Source organism: Pelodiscus sinensis, chromosome 26, assembly GCF_049634645.1.
Source record: "Pelodiscus sinensis isolate JC-2024 chromosome 26, ASM4963464v1, whole genome shotgun sequence".
In the NCBI taxonomy this organism is placed as follows: domain Eukaryota; kingdom Metazoa; phylum Chordata; order Testudines; family Trionychidae; genus Pelodiscus; species Pelodiscus sinensis.
This window is the reverse complement of record NC_134736.1, coordinates 8,995,263-9,020,641: the sequence shown is the minus strand read 5'-3', so window position 1 is coordinate 9,020,641 and position 25,379 is coordinate 8,995,263. Positions and strand designations below refer to the sequence as shown.

The 25,379-nt window shown below is 57.5% G+C and overlaps 1 protein-coding gene across 29 annotated transcripts in view; it reads right to left on the bottom strand.

Moving 5' to 3' along the window:
- Positions 1 to 3,341: 3,341 nt before the first annotated feature.
- ST3GAL4 (ST3 beta-galactoside alpha-2,3-sialyltransferase 4) overlaps positions 3,342 to 25,379 on the bottom strand; it is a 162,588-nt gene continuing 140,550 nt past the window's right edge. For 24 of the 29 annotated variants that reach the window (XM_075909648.1, XM_075909651.1, XM_075909653.1 and 21 more), the window contains 9 exons: positions 20,202 to 20,283; positions 18,791 to 18,871; positions 18,491 to 18,588; positions 17,213 to 17,273; positions 12,584 to 12,679; positions 11,193 to 11,382; positions 10,919 to 11,062; positions 9,078 to 9,221; positions 3,343 to 7,799 (listed from right to left, as the gene is read on the bottom strand). In XM_075909648.1, coding sequence (XP_075765763.1) covers positions 7,713 to 7,799; positions 9,078 to 9,221; positions 10,919 to 11,062; positions 11,193 to 11,382; positions 12,584 to 12,679; positions 17,213 to 17,273; positions 18,491 to 18,588; positions 18,791 to 18,871; positions 20,202 to 20,283 — 983 coding nt within the window. In that variant the 3' untranslated portion in view covers positions 3,343 to 7,712. Of the gene's footprint in view, positions 7,800 to 9,077; positions 9,222 to 10,918; positions 11,063 to 11,192; positions 11,383 to 12,583; positions 12,680 to 17,212; positions 17,274 to 18,490; positions 18,589 to 18,790; positions 18,872 to 20,201; positions 20,284 to 25,379 lie in introns of all 29 variants that reach the window. The other 5 variants (XM_006111248.4, XM_014572735.3, XM_075909647.1 and 2 more) reach the window with 3 other exon arrangements.

Below are 25,379 nucleotides of genomic sequence, written 5' to 3'. Positions count from 1 at the left end.
GCAGGCTTTTTGGAAAAGGCAACAAGAATTAAAAATACGTGGGAATCAGGAAAAGGGCTGGAAGCAAGGCAGGGTTCGCAGGCTGCCTGGCTTCTGTTGTTGTTCCCTTTCCCAGGCAAGAGAAAATGATCACAGCAAGATTTGGGCCTGCCCTGGCTAGCAGCCCTGCAAAAGCCTGCTCCCTCAGAGAGCCCCATTTCGGCTGCCAGGCGACCAAGTGGCTCCTTGTGAGAAGGGCCAGGTGGGCTCGTCCTTTGGCTGGGACACTGCACACGATGAGTTTGCCCAGCCATGTGAGGGCTCCAATGGGCCTTTACAAGGAACTTGCTGTGGAAAAAGTGACACTAATTTCTGAACCAACGCTCGTTTTTTAGATAACATTGTTAGTCAGAAGCATTTCCGCTCCGGAAGCTGCTGGCTGCCCCCTGCCCTTTAAAGGAAACGAGCTGCGGTTCCAGCCGAGATGCAGATGCAGGCAGAGCAATAGACCCTGGCTGGAATTCCCCTTAGCTGAGAATGTGTGTGTGTGTTCACACTTCCCCGTTAATGTCACACCCTGACCGGACGGGCTGACTGGCGTGACGAGCAGGCTCCGTTGCTTTGGCTGTCACAGGCTGTTGGTCTTCAGTAAGTTTAGCGCCAAGGTGATCTGCAGCAGCATAGTGTTACCGAGTGCGTGCCGACCGGCCCCTGCTCCCATGTGCAACAGAGCCCTTGGGCTGTCCTGGTCTAGGCTGCCCGATGGTCCCAAAGACAGACGCAGAATTATCCCCCCGGCCCTGTCTATGAGTCAGGAAAACAGGGGGCTTCCTTTGCTGAATCGTATTCAATTACCTTCCACTTCCATCTTCCGGCCCCCAGCCCACGTCTCTCACCTTATACTAACTCTTCAAGGCAGGGTGCAGCTTTTGCTGGTGTTTCTGTGCAGCGCCAAGCACAGCAGGGCCTAGGCCCGTATTCCCAGAAGCTGTGCAATACACACCGCCATGGCCAGCCCTCTGGCGAGCAAGGCTGGATGCCTCAGTGTGCCGGAGCGAGATTCCAAGGAGCAGTTCTGGAAGGAAGGTGCCGGCACACGGCTAAGATCGGTCTCTTGGCGCCTGCCAGGGTTGGTTCGCCCCCATCGCTCACGTTATCCCACCTCCAACGTATCCCCACCCACAGGGCAGCAATTCGCAACTGGGGGGCCCCCCGCCTGAAACCTGGAGCCCAGAGCCTTGTCCCTCACCCCCGCCTCCAGCCATGGGACGAGGCCAGATGCCCCGAGCCCATAGGCAGAATTGGGGAGGGAGGGGCATAAGGATGTTGCTCCCAAACTGCAGGGCCAAAGTGGGGCAGTCCAGGGGCAGCTTCACTCCCCCCACCCCAAGCCCTGCTTTCTGGCCAGGCCGTAGACAGGACTCCAGACCCAGGTAGTGCAGGGCTGCTGCTCCTCTGGCTCGCGGTGCCATGGAGCAGGCAGCTGGGGCATCCCCCCCCCCCCCCCAGCTGCTGCTGGGGCCCAGGGGTGCAGCTGGCTCCTCACCTCCCAGCCCCCACTGACAGCTGGGAAGAGCTGCCTGGTTGAGGGGGGCAGTTCTGGGGCTGGCAGAGCCCTTGGGGAGCTGCCACCACAGGGGGGAGCCCTCCTGGCACCTGAGCATTAGCTCCCTTCTCTCTGCAGCCTGAGCTGCCTCCCTGCCTGCACACAGCCCCTAGCTCCCCCCTTCCTATATCCCCTACGTTCCCCCTCCCTGCCCCGAGCTACACCCTGCCTGCACACAGCCCCTAGTTCCCCCCTCCCTGCCCCGAGCTACACCCTGCCTGCACACAGCCCCTAGCTCCCCCCTCCCTGCCTCGAGCTACACCCTGCCTGCACACAGCCCCTAGCTCCCCCCTCCCTGCATCCTGAGCTACACCCTGCCTGCACACAGCCCCTAGCTCTCCCTGCCTGCCTCGAGCTACACCCTGCCTGCACACAGCCCCTAGTTCCCCCCTCCCTGCCTCGAGCTACACCCTGCCTGCACACAGCCCCTAGCTCCCCCCTTCCTGTATCCCCTACGTTCTCCCTCCCTGCCCTGAGCTACACCCTGCCTGCACACAGCCCCCAGCTCTCCCCTCCCTGCATCCTGAGCTACACCCTGCCTTCATCCTAAATGGTTTTCAAATGTTTTGAGCTGAGGCCGCCGGTAGAGTTACTGGCTTTGGTCGTGTCCTTCCATCCCCCGACAGGCCCATGTGGCTGTGGTGCTCCCTTCGGGGCCTGAGCCCCACAGGCCTTTGCCCCCCAAAACTGAAGTCAGAGGGTGCCTTTGCCTAAGCATCTGGAACCCCAGCCTGGAGCCCCGAGTGCCCCTCCCCTGCCCACCGGCTCTTGGGCCCTGTTTTTAGAGCATGTTTGGGAGCTTCCGAGTGGAAAGGGGCTTTCCAAGCAAACGCTCTCCTCTGGGGCGGGCGGCAGTCGGGGGGGGGGGCAGTTAGAAGTGACTGTGCTATTTACTCAGTTCCCAGAGCCCCACGCGTGCTCCCCTCCCCTCCCCAATCACAGTGGCAGCCTCACGGCCTGTTGGAAATTGGACATGGTTTTAGGCCTGGGGCTGGAGGTGGGGTCAGCATCTTGTGACCCCCAGCTGGCCGTGGGGTCCATTCGGGGCTGTCCTCGTTCACTGCGGCAAAGGCCAGTCACCAAGGCAACACGGGCCTCCTCAAACCTGGCCGGCAACCGTGCCTGGAGCGGCGCGGCGGCAGGACGCCGCAGGGGGCCCCCATGCTCCCCGCCAGCGGGGTGCAGCCCTCTAGGGGCGCTGCTTCGCGGAGCCAGAGAGCAGGGGGAGCAGCCCCACTCCGCGTAACCCTTGCATGGCGCAGGTTCAAGGGTTAATAGCATCCAGCCATTTTACAGAGCGCCCAGGTCTCTGGTTTTCCGTTGTGTGGTGCTCTTTGGGCTGGGGCTATTCCCCCCCCACACACACACACACACCAGCGATGCACCCTCCAGCCGTCAGTCACGGCTGCGCAACACCAGCTGTGGTCAGAGCACCACCCCGGGAGCCAGCGGGTTACTGTGCTCATGGCACCAGGTGGTTGCAGAGACAAACCACACGCAGACCGCGAAGGGCTCACTCCCTGCACCCGCCAGGCCCGGCCCAGCAGCCCTGCCCCAGCATGGAGCCTCTCCGGGGGGGTCTCTTCCCTCCAGCCAGGTGCCAGTATCTGTCTGTCCCTTCCAGGGTAAACAAATCCAACAAGGCATTGGCTCAGGTCTGCAGCCCGACTGGACTCGTCCTGCCAGTGGCTGCCCCCCCCCCCCCCCCCGGCCCTCCCTCGGCACAGGGGTCCAGGCCGGGCAGCCTATAAGTGCCAGCCGAGGTCTGTATCATCCCCTCCTTGCTGCTGTGCCTCTGGGCTCCTTCCTAGCCCAGCCTCCGTTCCCCATGTCGTCTGGGGAGGCCCTGCTGCCAGGGCTGGGCCCGAGCGCCTGGGTTTGCAGGTAGCGGCAGAGGGAAGACATTCCCCGGACCGCCCCCTCCTGCTAACCCTCAGCCTGCTTCCAAGTGCAGCCAGCTAACAGGAGCCCACGCATAGCCCGCGTGGGATACGCGCCCCAGCCCCTGCCACACGGGGCTGGCAATGTCCTGCCTCCCTTCAGCACAGCACGAGCGCTGGGCGGTGGTTTCCAAAGACACAATTCAATGCCATGTGTTCTATGGGGACCAGGACGGCTACGTAGCCGTTTTCCCTACCCACGTGGCATATCGCTGCCCTCTCTGGCTCCATTTGCCCGGGCGTGCAGCGAGGGATAATACTCCCGCAACCCTCCCAGGGAAGGTCTGAGAGCGGCAAAACATCCTGAGGATTCAAAGCCTGGTGAACAGCTCTCGCCATGTTGGTGACTGCTCTTCCTATTAGCCAGGCAGCCGTGCGAAGTGTGCGCCAGTAACCGGCGAGAATGGCGAGGGCTGGAGAAAAGCCAAGCAGCGGGGTGGGCACCTTGCTCTGAGCTCTCTCTCTCGCTCTCACCCGCCATTAAAGGAAAAACGAAACAGCCCCCAAACGCCTTTTTTTAAAGTGTTTTATCCACAGTTTTTCGTTTTGCCTTCAAGGCCAGCGTGTGGTTCCTCACACCACATTCCTGCGCCGCTCCGCAACCTAGATTTACAATAATCCAACCCAGACTGAGAGACCCTCAGCACGTCTGGCAGATTCACCCATGTACAGGCTTCGGAGCAGGGACTGTTTTATAAAGAAACGCTTCAAAAGACTCAGCACAAGCGCTCCGAAGTGCAGGGAGCGTAGCGGTGACGCAGTCTGTACAGTAAATAAATCAGTGTGTGCCCCCCCCCCCCGGGACAGGGCTGGTGAGGACACCCCCGCCTCGCCCCCATGGTGCATGGGTCTTGCAGAGCAGGGGCAGACGTCATCTCCCGGGATCCACTTCCCTACCTGCCTCCCCCTGTGCAAAAGCCAAACTCTTGGAACCAGGCAGCAGGGGCCGGAGCTTTCCGAGCCGGGGCACGCGGGTTCCCATGTTGCCATCACCCCGAGGTCCAAGTGGCCATGGGGGGAGGGGGGTGGCACCAAGACTCCAGGAACAAGCCCAAAGAGGCAGCTGAGAATCTCCCACCGCCCTGCAGAGCTCAGCAAGGGGATGCCGCAGCGCTGCAGTCCCGGCCCCCGGCTCTGCGGGGGTGTGGGGACGCTCTGCCAAGACACAAGGCCTGTGGGACAGGAGCCTGTCCTCAGACACTAACAGGGCAGGTGGTGGGGGGCTGCCACGGAACTGAATGGGAGCTTCCTATGCCCACCACTGCCACCCCAGCGGTTAAACCTCCAGCAGGCAGGCATATGGGTACACAGGCCCCTCCCACAAACACACACACACTCTAGAGCAGGGAAGGGACCCACAGCCACACCCAGCTGCAGGAACAGACAGACACATTCTCACGCCCACATACCTCCTCTGGTAGGGATGGGGGGACACACCCAAACCTTGCAGCAGGGACAGACACACACACACATACTCTCCCCTTCCAGAAGGGACAGGGACACAAACTCACCCCCCCCAGCAGGGACAGACGTACATCCCCACACCCTCCACAGCAAGGAGCAGCGGGGACAGACACCCTCCCCCCACACACACCCTGCATCGGGGAGCAGCAGCGACACAACCAGCAGCTCCGACAGAGCACTGGCCCCCATGGTCAGAAGGGCGCGATGTGTTTGTGGTTCTCTTTCCCTTCCCCCAGCCTGCTGCCTGCCGGCGTTGGCCCCAGACGCGCTGCCCCGCTCCCAGCGCGGTGGGATCTGGCTGGAGCCCAGGGCGGTTCTGAACGAGGGACACTCAGACAAGTCCTGTCTGAGCGGGGAGTGCACGCTAAGCTTCTGCCCCTCGGCTCACGCCAGCCCGGCGCCCACCGGGACTGCCAGGAGAGCGAGGAACTGCCAGCTCTGCTCCCCGGGGTGCTCCCAAGCCCCTGCCTGATTCGGCCCAGGGGTGCCGCCAGCCTCCGGAGGCTCCCTGCGCCGCAATGGGGACCACGGCAGTGACCTGGACTCCCGGTGGCTACTCACGAGGGGGCTGCATCGGGGTGGCGCTGGAGGACCACAAGGACTCGGGTTTCGGCCAGTGACACTGTCGATTGGGGGCCACTCCTGTGCGCTTCCTGGAGCCCCGCGGGATTCACAGCGGCGCAGCGAGAGCCCCATGGCGCCACGCACCGTGGGCTGCTCGGTAACTCGGGCGCGCCCGAGGAGTCGGCCAGTGCCCGACGATTACCAGCAGGGCTTTGGCTTTTGGCTCTCGCCGGCTGCCTGGCCCCAGGAGCTGCACTGCATGTGACGACGTGGAGGGATCTCGCTGGCTCTAGCCCAAGCCTGTGCCACTACAGAGGAGAAGGGGGGCTGAGGACCTGCCCTGCACCGGAGCTGGATTAGGAGGGAGTATCCCCAAAAGCTGCTGCCCCCTTCAGCCAAAGCAGGACGACCCAGTGCCCCCCTCCCCTCCCGGAGAAGCACGGCTCCTTACCCGCCCCACACGGCCATTCGCGTCACACTCGCTGTGCAATGGACACCAGCACTGCTCAGATGAACAAGCCTTTAAATTAGTTCGTTAAATTAACTAGCATTGAGCCCGAGCCCTGCCTGCTCGGGAGACATTCTGCTTGCCCCCCGCCCCCCCTCCCAGGCCGAGCCCCCGGGATCAGTACCAAGAAGAACCTCCCCTTCTCCCTCTCTGAGAGCTGGGTGTTAGCAGCAGGCATGGCCCAGCCCCGCTTCAGGGGCCCAGTGCGATCTCAGCTGAGAAGGCAGCTGGGGCCGGCCATGGGCTGGCCTCTCATCGGAGCCTGCCAGTTTGGGGCCCAGAAACATTGGCTGGGAGCAGGAGCAGCTTGGCAACCTGTGAGGTACCCCGGGCAGCGGGCGTAATAGGCCAGGGAGGCCAACGCCGCGCCCGGCCCCACACTCCACCTCGTGGCTGGGGCTCCCTCCTTCCCGGCTCAGCTCAGGCTGGTGGCAGGAGCTTACGCTGGCTGGCAACCCCGGGGTCAGGACAGTTTGGCTCTGGCTCCTCTAGCAGCAGTTGGAGGGGGCGGACGGGGCTCCAGTGAGGGAGGGAGCGGCTGGAATGGGGGGCTTGGGCAGAAGGGGCGGGACTGGGGACCAGCCTCCCCAGAGGGGGCGTTCCTCTGCCACCCCAGGTGGTATCTGCCGCCCTTGCCCCTCCCTCCCCTCCAGGAAACACCCCTGCCATCGAGGGGGAGACGAAGTTGATCCACAGTTTTAAAAAAGGAAGACAAACCCCTATTTATTCCTACTTCGGGTCAGAACGTGTGACCGAGGGGAGGCCGTTCCCAGACCGATCTCACCCCCCGGCTGAGGTGGCACTGAAGCAGCCTGGTTCTGCCTCCAGCCCAAACTCTTAGCTCCCCACGCTAGGCCCTCCCTGAGGGGCCGTCGTCCTCCAGAACGGATTCACACTCCTCCTCACTGCCTGAGGAAGGGGGAGGCATCTCTGCTCTGTCAGCGAAGAATAATTTAACATTCCCTCCACTCTGCCGCCTGGTCCCACTTGGCTCACTAGCTCCCCATGCCTGCTGGGAAGCAGCTTGGGGGAGGCCAGTGTAAAAATCCACCAGCATAATACCGCAGAGTGCCCTCCCCCCAAAATACATTTTTAAAAGGCTTCCACCTTCAGCAGCATTCCCATGTGCTGCACCCCCCAGAGCTGGCTCGCACCACCACAAGAGACCCCCCTTCAGTCTCAGAGAACCAACCAAACGGGCGAGAAGTCGACAGTCCTTCAGCTGCACAGGTTCAGTCCAACAGTGTGGCACACGGCCCCAGTGCCCCCCATGGAGCGGGAGGGGCAGAGATGGGTGCAACAGCAAGCCACAAGGGTTGCCCCCACTGCGCTGCCCGAACGGCCGGCAAGTCAGCGCTAGCTTGGCCGCAAAAGGATCCAGCCACAACATAAGGGCATGGATTTCAGTGCTCTGCTTCCGAGTTGACACGATACAGGCAAACGCCACGTCAGCCTGGGTGGAGGGGACTCTGCAGCCCTCTCCCCCGCCTGCCTCCTCCAGGGCCAGCGCTGTCCCCAGCAGTCAGCCCCGCCACGAGCACGGAGCCCCATTGGGGCCCTGTGGCAAAGCAGTGGCATCTCGGGGCCAGTGAATATCGGCAGCCACGGCAGACGCCAAGGCAACGGTGGGGAAGTTCCAGTCCGCGTCCCATCAGAAGTACGTCAGGTTCTTGATGATGCCTAAATCAAGCATCTTTTTTATTGCTTGTGTCTCTTGGGAGATATTGTGCTCGGAAGCCTGTGAGACAGACAAAAGGGAGCTCGTTAGGCCAGACCCAGGGAACGTGCGAACAGGGCGATTGCTAACGGGAGGTGAGCCGGCTCATGATGTTGCAGAACCACCGGGGGGGCAGAACAACATGGGGGGCTGAGAGCCACTGAACCAAACTACCTCTTATGTCCTATGGAAACCGCTCCACGCCAGGCAGCCTGGCAGCCCCCGGCAGCCCTACTTCCAGCACCTCGGAGACACACCCTCAGATTTCTGTCATCCCGGCAGCTGGGACAAAGCTGAGTGGCTCTGGGGTCCCAGGGGTGGCAGTTCCTGGAGCAGGAAGGCGAGCCCAGGCAGAAGGTCAGGTCAGGAGCTGCTATGTGACCCTTTGAAACATTCTGGGGGCCCAACTTTGGGTCCCGCGCGAAGGTGGTTAAGCCCTGGAGTAACTGCCCTGGAGTCTCCATCGCTGTTTAGATGAACGCTGCCGGGACGGCCTAGATCAAGGGTGGGGGACCTTTTCTGGGTCAGGGGCCACTGACTAACAGAAAAATCAGTCGGAGGCTGCACACAGATGAGAAGCAACCCCCCTGGCTCCCCAAAAACAACCAAACCTCGCTGACATGGCCCCTGGCTGAGAAGGAGAAAGACTCTCCCCACGTTCCCCTCGCACACCAGAGCCTGGGGGAGCCCAGGCTAGGAGATTTTGTGTGCTGCAGCCCTGCAGTGGGGGGGCAGGGGTCTGGAGTACCAGCACAGGCTCCCCAATGCTTGGGGGGGGGGGAATCCTGAGCCTCAGGGGCCAGATCCAGGCAAGCCGGGGGCTGCATCCAGCTCCTGGGCTTTAGGTCCCCCATCCCTGGTCTAGATAATACTTAGTCTTGCTGTGAGAGCAGGGGATCCTCCAGTCCCATGTGTCTATGATGCTAGGACACCCTCCCGCCCGTGTTCTGCGGTCTGCACAGGGCCTCACACCTGGGCACCCTGACCCTGGCTTGCCGCGGCTGGACCGACCGGGTTACTACCTGGAAGTAGCCCTGTGCTTGCGCTGGGGAACACTCCAAAGGAATGGGAGGGAGAGTTTTTCCCGCCCACCACTGTCATGGGCACCGCTGCTCTCTGCTGCGTGGAGTGCATCCAGGCTATTCATGGCTATGACCATGGGCAAGTGCCCACAGCATACAGCCGGGCAGTATAACCCCTAGTTCTATTACACAACGAATCCAGACCACCTAGTGCTGCTCCCTCTGGCGAAGCCCCAAGATTTGCACGGGAAAGCTACAGCAAAGCGCGGTCACTTACAACCATGGACTTCAGGGTGATTTGCTCATAGTAGTGTATTGTCTGTTTCTTATTAGCAGAATCGGGGTAGCCGAAGCCTGCAATATGTACCAGGTCACAGAAGTGCAACGCCAAGGTGATGGCTAATAATCCCGTTGTCGGTTTCTAGAGGGGGAGAGAGGAAAGAGAGAGGGAAGGGCTCAGGGTGATCAAAACCATTCAGGCGGGGTTCGGTTCCGGGCGGTTCTCTCCCCCTTCTCTCTTTGGGGACAGGCCCCGTGTCTAAGACAGAGGCTCAGCATGCATGATCATTAGAGCTGCACACACAGAGCACGTTTCAGTTCACCAGTCTAAAAAAACATTAAAAACAGCGCGGGGCCAAACGAAAATGATTCATTTCAACTTGGAGGGTGTTTTTTAAAAAAATTCAAGGAAATTTCAAAGGAAAAAACTGTTTCTAACTCAAATAAAAATCAAAACATTTTGGTAAGAAAATGACACAATGAAACACTTTGATTTCTGTGGATTTTTAAGGTGCCTCCTCCCCCACTGAACCAATGCAGAAAAACGGACCCTTTCGGAAAATGCTTCCATTTGCATTTTTGGGTGAAAAAAGTTAAGTCCAAACATTTCCTCCAATTCTAGCAGCTATGTGGCTCACTATTGCCTGACTCCAGAACCTATTTGCTTTGCTCTTCACCAGCCACATCACTGTGTTGGCGTGCGCCAGGGTCTAGGGTCACCGTGCCTTGTGGTACCTGGACGGAGTTCACCACCTGCGTGTCACTTAGAATGGAGGCTCCCCCCTGAGAAAGGGCAGCTTCTAGCTGTAGGGCTGTTGCCATTACAAAATGGGATCTCAATTTTGTCCTGCATCTATCCCCAGTGGCCTTATGGGGTACAAAACTTCTCGACTGGACAAGAGATGGGATGTTGGTCACGAACGCTAAGAGACGGATGGATTTTTCAGGTAGCTTCTTGAAAACTCTCCCGATGGGGAAAGCCCTCCTAACTGTACCGGGTCATTGGGACCTGCACAGATCAAGGAGCTGAGAATGGATAGTTTAGGTAAAGCTTTACCGCAGGGGTATCCAGACAGCACCTGGAGTCCTGTCCCAGCATGCACTGGGCTCACTCTGAATCTGGGACAAATTCTCTTCTTTGGCTGATCCAAAGCCCCAGGATGGAACCTAGGGGGGTGAGTCCCAGGGCACTGTACCCTCCCCTCACAAAGTAGCACACACTGGATGAAACGTTGAGGAGAATGGAGACTCTTGTGTGGAAATCCATTTCTGAGAACAAGGAGAAAGTCCTACAGCCGGTTTCTCTGCGTGTGGCAACAGAAGAAATCGGTAACTCAAAACCCGATGCGCGGACAGACAGAGAAAGAGGCCAAACAAACAACAGAAGGATTCAGTGCACAAAGATCCTTCTCCTGGAACAGAAACCACTTGCTAGTTTCTCCCTCCCAAAGAGCAGCTTCTCTGAGCCAGACTCCCGCTACAACCGCTTCCCAGCCTTCCCCCAACAGAGCCGTGTGAATAGAACCTCCAGGATGCCGGGAAACAGGCGAGCGGATTGCCAGTCTCTCTCCCCTTGGGGTGCATGGATCACCTAGCATTTCAGCTACAAAGCGCCATAAGAATCGCCCAAGGGGCTTTCGTCTGGGTCCCTTTCTGCCTTGCAGAATATTCAAAGCCACGTTGACCAGCCCTGGGCTACTCAGTAGATCAAGGGGGCAAGACGGGGGCAGTGCACCACACGGCCTTAGTGAGTTCCAGCTGGGGCTGCCCTCTCATTTAGATCCAGGGCACAACAAGTCGGTCCCGCTCTCCCCCATCCCAGCCCACTGGCTCCCTTACCTGTTTAACCTTCCGCAGCTGCTTCATGGGAAGATTAAGCAGTTTAGCAGCAGTTATTTCCATAAAATAAGGGTTCAGAATTCGAACTTGCTCGGGATTGGCATCCCAGATTAAAGGGGGCTGCTTCCAGAACCCCTTGTGCACCTGGAAAAGGACAACAGGGGGGTCAGGGCTGCATTTTCCCCACCAGGGCAGCAGGCCTGGCGTGGCGGGGTTGGCAGCGATGGGGACACAGGGCAGAGCTGCAGCCCGTTGCTCTCCCTGCGGCACTTACTCGCTTCTTGTCGTTGAGGATCGTCTCCAGCCAGAGGAAATCCATGGGTTTGAATGGCACCAGCACCAGCAGCGTATCCGGGTTGTTTTCCCGTTTGGGGTCGAAGTGCGCGGACTCTGGGTAGAACAGGCGCATGGTGGTCTTGGAGCCCACGTCTGCCTCGTACCTGTGAACTGGCGCGTTGTTCAACCTGGGGGGAGAAGCAGCACGAGATGAAGCGGGGGGGGGGGTTCACCCACGTCCTGCTCTCCTCACAACCTGTCCCATGCACATCCCCTTTACGCTCACCGAAGCTTTCTCTGGGAAGCCAAGCAGGTCACCTGCCCGAGGGGCTATTCTTTTGGCACATCAGGCTGGTTTGTTCCTGCCCTCTCTCTCAGGCTTTTTTAAAGTACAGCCAGCGCTCCTGGACCCCTTCCCCCTCATATTAGCCTCCCAGGGGATCCTGCCCTGCAGTCCAGCTGCCTCCCTTCTTCTTTTTGTCAGGCTCCTGAACTCGGCCATCTCCCAGTCACTGCCCCGGTTGCCACCTATTTCTACTTTGTCATGTTGCTGGCAACTCCAGCTCTCAGGAAAGCACAGCAGTTGGCTTCCCTGTCCGCCGCCACGTGAGCTAGTGGATGGTCCTGCCATCGGGCTGCTCTGCCCGACTTCCAGGGTCCACATCTCCAGGGCTTCCCCACTGTGTGGGTTGTCCCAGGGACCCCAGATTCCCAGGGCCAGTGTCTCCAGGCCAGCCCCGCTACACCCAGGCTTTGAGACCCTTGCCATGGCACCAGGACCCCATGGCTCTCAGGGCTTGTATGCTCTCTGCTGCGGTGCCAGAAACCTGGCAGCCTTGAAAGCACGGACTCGAACTGGGCTCAGGCCCTAGATCCACAGCCTGCAAGTCCTGGGGCCTCACAAGGTCACTGCTGTCAAGCTGATGGCCTGGAACAGGCTACCCCATCTGCGCTGGCCAGGGACCCCAGATTTGTAGAGTCTGCAACTCAAAGAACAGCCCCCAGGGCCACAGGGCCCAGAGCGCTCAGGCTCCCAGGCCAGCTGCTGGCAGCCACATCTGAGAAATGTGAAAGGGAGATGAGCATCTGAGAAATGTCAGGTGTCCAGCAATTCTGAAAAAAGTGGATTCTGGTTGAGAGTCCAGTCACATGGCAAAATGGCTTGGCCAGCTCCAGCCCCGCCCGCTCTCACGCCCCCCAAAGCTACACCAAAAGAAAAGGGGAAGCTACAAGGCTCGTGCGCCGCATTGGTTCTGGTCTCTCGGCACGACGTTAACGCATCCCCTTTCCCTTCCCTCGTCGCGTCCCAGTGGATCCCTGCGTGCGCATCCCGGCTGTCCCCATACGCTGCCGTGTCCAGACGAGTCCATGGGGGAGGAAGCGCCTTACCTGATCACCACGTCGTACTTGTTGATTGCTTCCCCCAAGGAGCTGTTTAGGAGCCGGAGTCCATTCCCCACCACGGCACATCGCCGGCACTTCATGCTGCAAAAGAAAACAAGCTCAACCGAGTGCTCTCAGCGTCCCTTTCCTCTCCGGGGGATTCTCTCCCCTCAGCGCTGAACCAGTTAGCGCTTTAGACATTTTTAGAAGCAACCAAATGAGCCTGAAGTCCTTGGTGCCTCTAGGACTGAGCCTCTAGCCGCACAAGGAGAGAAGTTCTGCCTTCAGTTCTATGGCTTTGTGGTGCAGGAGCTCAGACAAGACCCCTTAAGCTCTGCGGCCCTGCAAGACTGCGTTGGCACCCCTGCATTCCAGGGGAAAGGCAGGCGTGAATTCCCAGCATGGCCATTTGTCGGACGTAGACACTTGCCCGGCCTCCGCCCACTAGGAACCAACCTGAAATCACAAGCCCATTTCACACAGATCATGGCGCCCTATTGCATCACAGACAGGCCACTGAGTGGGCAGCGACGGCCTCTGCGGGATGTTCCATAACCCGGCTTGATCCCAGCTTTGGTTTATTTCTCTCCTCGGGACGGCAGCTTTACCAGCGGCTGGAGATGACAGTGACACGAGGACAGGGCTGCTTACACTGTTCAGCCCTGCACTGGAGTTTCACTGGGCTGCCGAGATCTGGTTCTCGTGCCTGATTCTAGGTGGGCTGGGTCCTGTTCCTTTGCTCTGCTACACCAGAGCCCCAAATGCTCCGGGGTTGCAGGAAAGGGGTCACTTACCCTGTGGGTCTGACCTCCCCTCGCATGGTCCAGGCAAACGAACAGACCCCAGAGACAGCGTTCGGCTGTCAGGGTCCTGGGCACAGCAGCTACTCGCCAAGCCACAGCTGAGCTGACAGATACTGCAGCTCCTCACTCGCCTGCCAAAAACCAGGGCTTGTTTTGCCATGTGTCCCCAGACAGACTCCAGAAGCTGACTTCACTTTCGTGCAAGCAAACAGCCTGCTGGCTGGGGCTGCAGCACCATGATGTCACGTCCTGGAGCACATCCGCCAGCCCGGGAACGGGGCACACGAGCACACCTGCCAACCCGGGAGTGAGGTGCACGAGCACAACCGCCAGCCCGAGAGTGAGGCGCACGAGCACACCCGCCAGCCCGAGAGTGAGGTGCACGAGCACACCCGCCAGCCTGAGAGCAGGGCGCACGAGCACACCCGCCAGCCTGGGAGTGAGGCGCACGAGCACACCCGCCAGCCCGGGAGTGAGGCGCACGAGCACACCCGCCAGCCCGGGAGTGGGGTGCACGAGCACACCCGCCAGCCCGGGAGTGGGGTGCACGAGCACACCCGCCAGCCCGGGAGTGAGGTGCACGAGCACACCCGCCAGCCCGGGAGTGAGGCGCACGAGCACACCCGCCAGCCCGGGAGTGAGGCGCACGAGCACACCCGCCAGCCCGGGACCGGGGTGCACGAGCACACCCACCAGCCTTGGAGTGAGGTGCACGAGCACACCCGCCAGCCCGGGAGTGGGGTGCACGAGCACACCCGCCAGCCCGGGAGTGAGGCGCACGAGCACACCCGCCAGCCCGGGAGTGAGGCGCACGAGCACACCCGCCAGCCCGGGAGTGGGGTGCACGAGCACACCCGCCAGCCCGGGAGTGAGGCGCACGAGCACACCCGCCAGCCCGGGAGTGAGGCGCACGAGCACACCCGCCAGCCCGGGAGTGAGGCGCACGAGCACACCCGCCAGCCCGGGAGTGAGGCGCACGAGCACACCCGCCAGCCCGGGAGTGAGGCGCACGAGCACACCCGCCAGCCCGGGAGTGAGGCGCACGAGCACACCCGCCAGCCCGGGAGTGAGGCGCACGAGCACACCCGCCAGCCCGGGAGTGGGGCGCACGAGCACACCCGCCAGCCCGGGACCGGGGTGCACATCCGTCAGCCCAGGAATGGGGCGCAGTCTCAGAACTCCAGTCTTGCCGAGGCTGCCGGGAGGCAGCACGTTTGAGCCGTTTCTTCCAGAGAAGCCTCCTGTGCCCATTTGTGCCCCTCAGAAATCTGCCCAGCAGCCGCATGCCACTGGCAGCCTGGGCTCTTAAGGGGAGCAAGGAGCAGAATAGCAGGGACTGGTGTGGGGGTGTTTGCAAAGGGGCACCGCTCGGGGTTGGTGGCACCTCCAGGGGGCAGCCAACCTAGGAGATGGAAAAGGCAAACTCCCCTCCACGGATTAATGCAGGTTCCCAAACTGGGGGACATGAAGAACATTGGGGGGGGGGGGAGCACAAGGCATCCTGTGCAGTCTTCAAAATGGCCAACTTAAAAAGGCAATGCCTGCTCTGCTCTTAAAAGGGCAAGTTTTTTTTTTTTTGCTCAACAAGTTTTACTGCTATGGGGGGGGGGTGTCCTCAAAAGTCAAAAAGGGGGCATGATGCCGAAAAGTTTGGGAACCACTGGGTTAAAGGAAGCCTGGTGGTGGGAGGTGGCCCCAGCAGTACCACCTGCTGGCGGTGCGCCAGACCTGCAGCCAGACGGTGGGGAGACATGGGTTAGGGCTCAGTGCAAGTGGGGAGAAGCCCTCTCCCTGCAGTGTACATCAGGGACAGCATGATCCCCATCCCCCCGAGACACCAGCCCAAGTCCATCCAAGCAGGTCCATCTTTTGGCAAGTTCCCGAAGGAGAACAGTGGATGCTGGTTCTAAGGAGAGAGGTGAGAGGCCTGGAGGATTCTCCACCAGGAACTACGAATGGTGGGAGGACAGCTCAGCCCTGGGCCACAGCGACACCCCCTGGCATCTCTGGGCCACTGGATTGATGGCAGCCAGCAGCTGAGCTGTCCTCCCGGGGGTCGGGGATGAGCAGTGCTTTAGGATGAATGCGGAGAACCTGCTGACGGCGGCATGGCAGGAGAGGGTGGCAGGAAAGAGACTCCTCCGGCGCGGTGCGGTGGGCATGGATGGTGGACGTTTGCACGACTGCCTGAGCCCAGATAATGGAGAAGAAGGAAAGCACAAGAGGGCAACGGCAGCATTGAGATACCTGTGCCCTCCATGTGCCAGAGTAGTGATCCCTCTTCCCTCCCCCGCTTACACTCCCACCACCACCACCCACCCTGCGGGGACCTGCCATTAGTGAGACCCTGCCCTCTTGGCAGCCCCGTTTCTGAGCACCAATGGGTCCATTTTCTTGGAATGCACCGACAGGACAGGAGATGTTAGCCCAGACCTCAGAAATGTCCATCCCTGCCGGGAGCCTGGCTTTTGGGGCAATGTGCAGAGGGCTCAGCAGAAGAGAAGAGTGAGGGGGGATTTCACAGCAGCCTTCAAACTACCTGAAGGGGGTTCCAAAGAGGATGGAGAGAGGCTGTTCTCAGTGGTGATGGATGGCAGAGCAAGGAGCAAAGGTCTCAAGTTACAGTGGGGGAAGTCTAGGTTGGACATTAGGAAAAACTATTTCCCTAGGAGGGTGGTGAAGCACTGGTATGGGTTCCCTAGGGAGGTGGTGGAATCTCCATCCCTGGAGGTTTTTAAGTCCCTGGCTGGGATGATTCAGTTGGGGTTGGTCCTGCTTTGGGCAGGGGGTTGGACTTGATGACTCCGGAGGTCTCTTCCAGCCCTAATCTTCTATGATTCTCCTATAAGTGTCAGAGGTTTCAATGCAAATTTGTCTGAAAGCGAAGAGAATCTGGATCAGATCCAACCCCCTGGAATCAAGTACGAGAAGCAGATCTGAATGTCACCTGACCTCGCACCCGGCATCAGGACCGAAAGGGCAGCCGTGGTGATGGACCAGGACAGCAGTCACCCCTCAGAGCCCCGGAGGCAGTTTGACAACGTGGGCGCTACCTCCTAAGCTGGCCTATGCCTGTGAAACGTGTCACCCCGAGAGGTGGGCGGGAGCTTCCCACATAACGTGTTTTCGGTGGAAAATGCTGATTAGTCAAAACTAAAACTTCTCGTGGAAACATTGGTTCTAATGCAGCAACACTGGGAAGGCTTTTCCGCGCGGGGGTGGAAATGACAGTCAAAGCCACATCGAGCAAGGGACCTCCCGAACCACCATGGGAGACCCGGATGGAAGTTCCTACTCTCAGTGGTGCAGAGAGGGGAACTGAGCCTGCATCACCCATATCCCAGCAGAGGGCGCTAACCACTAGGCTAGTGTGCTCATGCAGTTTTTATAGGGTCTCTCTCCCTGGTTTTGCCATGAAGACTTTGTAGCATCACAGGTTTCTCCCCCCACCGGGACAGAATCAAGATGCAAAATCACAAGGTTTTTCCTGAAACCCTGCTCCTAATGCAGGCTGGCGGCTACTGATTGGCAGGAAGTGACTGAGCGCTCCATCAAGGGGATCCCAACACCAAATCACACCACCCACCGACGGTCCTAAGAGGCCCGGCAGCAAAGCCACAGGCCCAGTGGGCTGTGTGGCTGCGCCCTCACGCTGGTATCAGACAGCCCATGGGGCAGAGGCGGAGCTAGCCCTGCCACTCTGCCCTGCAGCAGGCTGGGGGGTACAGCGTGGACGTGAGTCTCCAGCACTCCCAGACCCGTCTCCTTCCACAACTCTGTGATGACCATTCACCGACCACGCCAGCGGGCACAGTCCATGCACTGGAATTACCTTTGGAGGCTCTGGGGCACCGAGTAGCTGGTGATCGCTAGCACCCGGAGGAGAGAGTCTTCTGCAAAGAAATACAAGGGGGGAGTCAGCAAGGCCCGTCCTCCCCAGACGCAAGGAGATGCCCATATCAGGCACCAGATCCCTGGCTGCCCCACATACCAGGGACTTCTCTTGGGGGGCTGCTTGCCTGGGATCATCCCCTTTCCCACCGTCAACGGCTCCCACCTCACCCTTCCTCTGGTCAAGGCAGTGGGGCCTGGCCACATTCCAAACCAATCTGCTTTGCCATGTGCCCACCGGCCAGGCTGTGGGGGGCAGTTAGAGAGAGGCAAAGAGGCTCTGAGCGCCACCCAGCTCTCTCCCAATGGATGGGCACCGCAGCCCATCCAGGCCTAAGCATCCTCTCCAAGGCTCCGGCAGCACCAACAGGGCAGCAGGAAGGAAAGTCTGTAGCGACTGAACAAGAACTGGACGGTGTCTCTGGAGCTGGCAGGGGAAACAGGACCAGCCACAATCAATTTCTAAGCATCTAGAGAACGATGATGAATAGCCGGCACGGACCAGTTCGCAACACATCCTGTCAAACCAACGCCAGTTCCTGCTTTGAGAGGGTTTCTGGCCCAACGAAGGGGGGTGAACAGCAGACGTGCTGTCTCTTGCTTTTCGAAAGGCTTTCGGCACAGCCCCCAGGATATTTTCAGAAGCCAACTAGGAAAAGGTGGCCTCAATGCAATTACTGTGATACAGACGCACACGCAAAAGGGTGCATCTGGAGGTGTCCCACAGTACCCAGGCCTGGATCTGTGTTTTTAATGACTTGGCTATGGAGCAAAAGTGAGAAACCATTTTTGGGTGGGGGGGGGGGGGGGAGCACTGGCCCACAGAAAAGATCAATAATCCAGTGAGGAGCAGAATCAATGCCATGTGACTCTGACAACCAACCACACACTGTGGGAAACAAACGGCTGATGTATATTGCTTGTGAACACCCCAATGACTGACTGTCTGTGAGTAATTTCCTGACTGAAATGGGGGTCAGCGGATGAGACATTAACTCCCACATGGTCTTGAAATAGCCACAAAAGCCATAAGCAAGTGCAGGCGTGAGCCACCAGGCCACACTGGGACGTAGAAAAGCCCCACGGGTTAGACTGCAGTAAGAAACAGGAGGTGGCAGGAGCGACCGGAGAAGAGTGTATTTTCTTTATTGTGTGCCACGCTGCGATGAACCCAGCTCAGAGCCGGGTGCCCCAGGGCAAAGAAAGCAGGTTTGCTTACCGCTTCCTTTAGTCCCGTACGGCAGCTCATACGGCGATGGGGTCTTCACCCAAAAGTAATTGTTGAGCTGTAAAAACAGCGGGTGATCCCGTGTGTAACTGCAAGGGACACAGAGCGGGATTAGGCAGAGAACGTACAACCCTGAACGGAACTGGCTTCCTCAGCCGACGTCACAGTCTGTTCTCTGCCCTTTCCCTCACCCTCCAGCCTGCGGTGTCAGCCCTCCCACACACCTCGCATCCTCCCGGAGCAAAGAGCCACCCTGCAAAGGAGCAGGGCCCGCGAGGGACGGCTACTCACTTTCCTAGGAGCAGCGTGGCTTTCTTTTCCACCTCGCCTGGGGGACACAGCATGCTGTCATCTTGCACGGGGAAAGGAAAACTACAAGGCAAACAGCAGAGAGGGTGATTTCGAATGCTCGAACGGCCGTGCTTTCGTTCCCATGGCTGGCACGCGAGAGGGAGAATGTCACTGCCAGAGGGTACCTAAGGCTTTGCCTCCCATGTCACCTCCAGGCCTGTGCCACTGCAGGCCATCTCAGTGGCCAGAGGAGCTGAGGCAGAGCCTGAGGGAATCTCAAAGCATCCAAGACTAATCATATGCCTAGTAGGTAACAGCGCCTCTCTCTCTAGTGTCTGCCATATGCTGAAAACCAGGCTCCCAAGCCCACCAGAGGGAGAAAGCAGCATGCAGAGACCAGAGACATCACTCAGGGAACGTCTAAGCTACATCCCTTTATCGAAAAGGGGAAGTAAATTAGACGTATCGAAATTGTTAATGAAGCCAGGTTTTGAATTTCCCGCACTTCATTTACATAATGGTGGCCGCGGATTTTTTTTTTCATTTTTTGAGGGTTACAGGATCTTTTGAAACGGCCCATTTCTGTCTAAAGATCCCTGTCTTGACTGCGGGTTCCCCCCCCCCCAAAAAAGCGGCTTTTTGAAAAAAAGCTGCAGCTGCCATTATGCAAATGAAGCACGGGAAATTCAAATCTTGGCTTCATTTACAATTTCGATATGTCTAATTTACATCCCTTTTTCGATAAAGGGATGTAGTTTAGACGTACCCTCACACCTTCAGCTAGGAACGCTGCCTGGCCCTCTCAGCTTCTCCTTTACCCCTTCGGGTGTGTGGGCAGCTAGGAAAAACATTCTTCAGTCCCATTACTACACCTAGGCTCCCCCGATGTCTACCTCGACCCGCTAACACTTGTTTAAAACTGCAAACCGACTTCTCCAGGATTTGGCCTCACTTAAGTTGCCAGGTATTTACCCTTTACTGAAGACAAAGCTCAGATGCTTCATCTAAATCCCAGATTTTGCAGGATCATCCCAATTTCCCTTTGGAGGAAAGCACTCATCCCCCCCAAATCATTTTAAGCTGGGCCCCCCCGCATTGCCATTACAAGACAGCACTTACTGGCGTCCTTTGCCTGTTGTGCTGTTACATTAGAATTGCGTTTATCCTGTCGAATGAACTGACAAGGTGCATTTCTCCAGCTGATCAAGACTAGATGGGCCTCCCTCTTATCCAGCCAGAGGCAGAGTCATTTAACTCCCATCCTCCAGCTCTGCACTGTTCCTGAGATGGAGGGCATAGCCTCTCCCCACACCTTGTCTTAATGTCAGAGAGACTGAGTCCCAAACCATCAGGAAGGGGGTGTGGGAGAAAAGCCTCTTGCCCCTACAGAAACGTTAAGAAATACACTCACAGATGTAAGTACCTTTCTTCCCGGGATATGGAGTACCACGCCATCCCCAGAACTAGTGCCAGCCCTGCAAGGATCTTCCATCCTACACCGGGGAGAGACAAGGAGAAGGTTGTAAGGCTGGGAATGTAGAGCTGCCGCTGCCTCACCACATGCAGGAAAGAAATTCATCTCAGGCACTGCACCTGTGCCCAGCAGGGAACCAGATTCAGGGTCCCCACTTGGTGTTCCTGGCAGAAATTGGGAATGTTCATGCCCAGGAAGAAGCTGGGGAAATAAGTAACATCGCTCAGTGGACGACCGGGGAGGGATAACCTGAGGGTTGCCTGTTCTGTTCTTTGCTCACTGCAGCAAGTGCTGCATCCTGGCTGGTTTTAAAAGCCGTTGGAAAGTGGAATCTGCATCATTCCTTGCAGAGACAGCCCCCAGTCCCGCACACGTAACCCCGAGGAGATCACCCCGAGGATCAGACTCAGCTTTCCACTGGTTAAGCTGAGCCCATTACTCCCTCTGGAGCTAAATCTACCCAGCCACCCTAAACAATGTGCTTGCCCGCCTCACGCACTTGTGGACTGCTGACCTGTCCCTGGATCGCAGAGCTCTACAAGCCTCTGGCCCAGCCTGCTCTTACTTCGGGCTCAGTAAAAGCAATACGCATCCTGCCCCCGATCCAACAAAGCCCACACTTAACAGAGCAGTGGTCACAAATCGGGATCGACCGGTACATCTTGGAGCCTCTGGCAGGTGATCCTCACTGGTTTGGCCAAGAGGCTGCCAAATGCCGGCACTTCAGCTACCCCTTCCCCCCACTGCTGCGCATCTCCTGGCCTTTGCCTTGGAGCAGCCTCCCTCTCTTTCTCCCCCCTGCCCCCCAGCCTCCTGCTTTCTGTGCAGGACAGGGAAGGGAGAAGAGGGGTCAAAGTGCCCCCTCTTTCACCCTGTATCCTACCTCCACAGAGCAAGGGGGGGGGGAGACAACAGGGCTTGGGATGCAGTTTGCTGGCTGCTTTCAGGAATGGTGCAGGGCCAGGGCAAGGGGTGAGCCTGCCTTAGCCCCACTGCACCTCCACCCAAGAGCCACCTGAGGTCAGCAGTGCCCAGACGGAGCCCACATCCTGAAACCCTACCCCAGTCATGAACCCCCTCTTGCATCCCAGGCTCCTGCCCCAGCCCCAAGCACCCCTGCATTCAAACACCCTCCCAGAGACGGCTCCTAGAACCCCCTCCGGCATCCCAACTGTCTGCCCCAAGCTCAGCTCAGAGCCCCTCTCACATTCCGAATCTCTTCACCCAAGACCACAGCCTGCGCCCCAATCCGCTGCCCCTGCCTGGTGAAAGTAAGGGAGGATGGAGGAGGGAGGGAGAATGGAGCGACCCGGGGCGGGATCTCAGAGAAGTGGCACAAAGGAGGTGGGGCAAGAGTATTTGGGTTTGAGGTAGATCTTGCATTGCACTTAAATTCAAAAAGCGAGCTCATGCTTGAAGGGACCACTGACTTACAACAGGTGATTAGCTGCAACAAAGCCAACAGCATCACACGTGCTCAAATGTAAACCCAGATTGGGGCTTTTGCTGGATCAGGGCCAGAACTTGCAGGATCAACCCACTACATTGGTGTAAATCAGAAATAACTTCGATGTCTTCTATGCAGAACTTTTAACAGGGGGTAAAACGGGTGTAACAAGAGAATCACGGGATTTCACTTCTCGCTGGAGTTTGCAATATGCCCCAAGGATGAATCCTGTGACCTGTTTGCTCCCTCTTCAAGACCATAACTAGAGACATTAATTTAAATCAGCTCCAACCCCGATCTCCCTGACAGAGACTTCCCCACCAGCTCAATACACTGACTTTGGTTTACAACCTTTTAGCCAGGTCTCAATTCACAGGCAAAGCCCAGCAGCGTCAGAGCGATTTAAATTCATATATTGAATAAGGTGTCGTGGGGCTGGATGTCAAATGCTTTACTGGTGCGCAGACCATTTACCCTCTAGTGTCTCGGATATAACGCCAGTTCCAAGTCACCCTTGGAACGTACAGGGCCAGATTCATGCCAGGCCTAACTCACTCTTCCCTAAACTGTACACGTGAAGATACAGACATTCCAAAGGAAGAAGAGATGCAATTTCTGGGTGAAATTTTCTGCTAGTGTCAATGGATGCAGCATCACTGACTTTGGTCCATTTATGCTAGCAGGATATTTGCTCCCCTGGCAGTGGTTTCTCATGAAGGTTTCTACAGGCATGTTAGCAATAAGACGGTGGTCAGGGAAGGTGTAGGACCCTTACTGAACGAGGGAGGTAACCCAGGGATGGATGATGTGCGAAAAGCTGCGTTTTGTGCCTCTGTCTTCACAGACGAGTTCACCTCCCAGACTGCTGCACCGGGCAGCACAGTATGGAAGGAGGTGGGCAGTCCTTAGTGGGGAAAGAACAGGTTAAGCACCATGTAGAAAAGCTGGACATACCCAAATCCATGGGGCTAGATCTAATGCATTCAAGGGTGCTGAGGGAGTTGGCTGATGTGATTGCAGAGCCATTGGCCATTATCTTTGAAAACTCGTGGAGATCAAGGGAGGTCCTGGATGATTGGATATTAGGAATATCCTAGGTTAGATATTAGGGAAAACTATTTCCCTAGGAAGGTGGTGAAGCACTGGGATGGGTTATCTAGGGAGGGGGTGGAATCTCCATCCCTAGAGTTTTTTAAGTCCTGGCTTGACCAAACCCTGATAGAGTTGGGGTTGGTCCTGCTTTGGGCCAGGGGCTGGACTCGATGGCTCCTGAGGATTCCCACCCCAGGATTCTATGAACCCTGCTCTCTGCAGAGCAGCAGCGGTTCCCTCTTCTTACTGTGCCTGTATGGAAAATCCAACTGATCCTTTCTTTCATATCATAGATTTCTAGGCCAGAAGGGACCATAATGATCCTCCTCCTACACAACACCAGAAAGACCAGAAATGTCTTCCCTTGATTACTGCACCAAACCCAGTTCTAGAGGCTGAGCTGGAGCAGCATGTTAGAAAAAGACACCCAGCCTTGGTTTAAAGACTTCTGAGTATAATGGGAACCCCTCCACAGTCCTTGGTAAGATGCTCCAATGATTAATTGTATTCCATTCAAAAGTTTTCATCTGAGTTCTGCTCTGAACGTGTCTCGCTGCAGCTCACAGCCAACAACAGATCTCGTCATGTCTGCTAGAGTAGAGAGCCCTTGCGAAGCACGTTTCTCTCTATAACAGGGAACTGCCTGAGTGATGCTAGTGGGATTTGAACTTTTGATTCCATGGGGTCTGGACAACCAGCAGCTTAGCCCGCCAAGTCCTCACCTCCCTCCTTCAGCTGGCACCCTTATACTGCTCAGGAACCTGCCCTTCTGCAGGGGCAGCTGCCATCGTGTGAGGCCCGGCTCAAGCAGCATGTTACAGCGGTGTCACACACCGCGCTCTCTCCCGCTCTCGTTCTCATATGTAGAGACTTTTACCTTTAGGGGTTTTTTACTTTTGACATTTTTTAAACTAGAATAAAAGTCATTTAGACCGCACGGGCCTGTTCACTAGTGTGTGGAAAAACAATGTTCACAATGGCAAAGACCAAGCCATATAAGATCACTCAGGCAAACTAAATTTCAGTGCAAGATGCAGCAATAGAGAGACCCATGTGCCTGATCCAACAGCAGGTGACAGGAGCCTGAAGGTTTGATCCTGCAATTTAGGGGGCTGAACTTTGCCATGCTTTGAAGTCAAACTGTGGCTAGAATACAGGACAAAGTCCCAGAACTATCATTGAGAGCATCAGCGCTTACACTAGAGAAGCCTGTTGATTCATCCAGCGACCGAGATAACGTCACTCACATTATTCCAAGGGGGAGTAACACCAGAGGCCCAGGACCAGACTTGGGTTGGTGCAATAGGAGAAAAGAAGGCAAGCGCAGTGAAAGACACTAAAGGGGAACAGCAGTATGGAGACCAGAGTCTGCAGTGGCCCACCACGTGAAGGGAAACACCAGCCCAAGCAGCGTCCAGCATGAGAAACACACTGGAGAGACAGACGAAGGGGGGAGAGAGGAAGCTGTGCTGAGTCATGGGTATAATGACGGTGTGCACAGGCAGCCAGCTCTCATCAGCGGGTTCCCAGCAATGGCCCACCTGACTGGGGAAAGTGGACACAGGAACCACAGCGAGATCAGGAAAGATAAAGCAGCGGATGACTCATGGCTATCTGAGTCACAAGCAACAGCCCCAGAGAGCAGTGAGGTGCTCATGACCACCACCAAGGGAACTCGCACCTGAGTCAGGTTTACCCTTTCTGCGGAACAGACACTTCCTGCTCAGCAACTCGCACTCTGTGAATCAAAGCTCCCTGCCAGGTCCCTTAGCTGACGCTGACTCTTCTCTCTGGTGGCGCTAGTGACAAAGCTGAGCGGTTTAATCGACTTTGATCGATGTGCCTGCCCCATGCCCTGAGCAGCCCTTGTGTTTGCTCATCCGGAGTCACCCACCCGATCACAACCAGATCTGGGCTAAAGCACCCGGCCCCTGCTCAGCAACAGTCACAACAGTCTCCTAAGGCCCTAATAACAGCTGGGATCCACCAAGCACTTCCCCATTGCCTTCCATCTCCCCCACCTACCACCGGTTTGTATTTGCCCATCACTAGAACATGTAGGTACCAATACAGGGACCAATACAGGGAAGCAGGGACCTCCCCAGACTACACACTACTCCAGTCGTGTACGGGTTATAGATTCGTAGGGGTGCAGTTTTTATTTCCCTTTTTTTTCCAGCCCTGCCCATTTTAGTCCGGTCTGAGGAGGAGGGAGATGGGAAAAAAGGGTCAGGTCAGATGCAGTGACAACTGTGCATGTCAACGTGTAGACAACGACATGATTAACCGATACGCCTGGTCTTCCTGGTTAATCCTGTCGACTACATGCATTCCCCCGCTTGTATTAGAGGCAGCAAGGGGGGGAGGGGGGAGGCGGTGCCTGTGGGGAGCTGGCTTAAAAGCACCGGATCCACCTGCCCCTCTCTATCCCCGTGCTGCTGCCTCTGACAGAAAGGCAACAGTGCGGAGAGTGAGGGAGGCAGACGGGAGCCGATATGCGTGAGGGGTGGCTCCGTGGGCCTGCCTGCCTTTCCCTTGCTGCCTCCTACAGAGATGGGGGGGCAGGCAGGAACTGG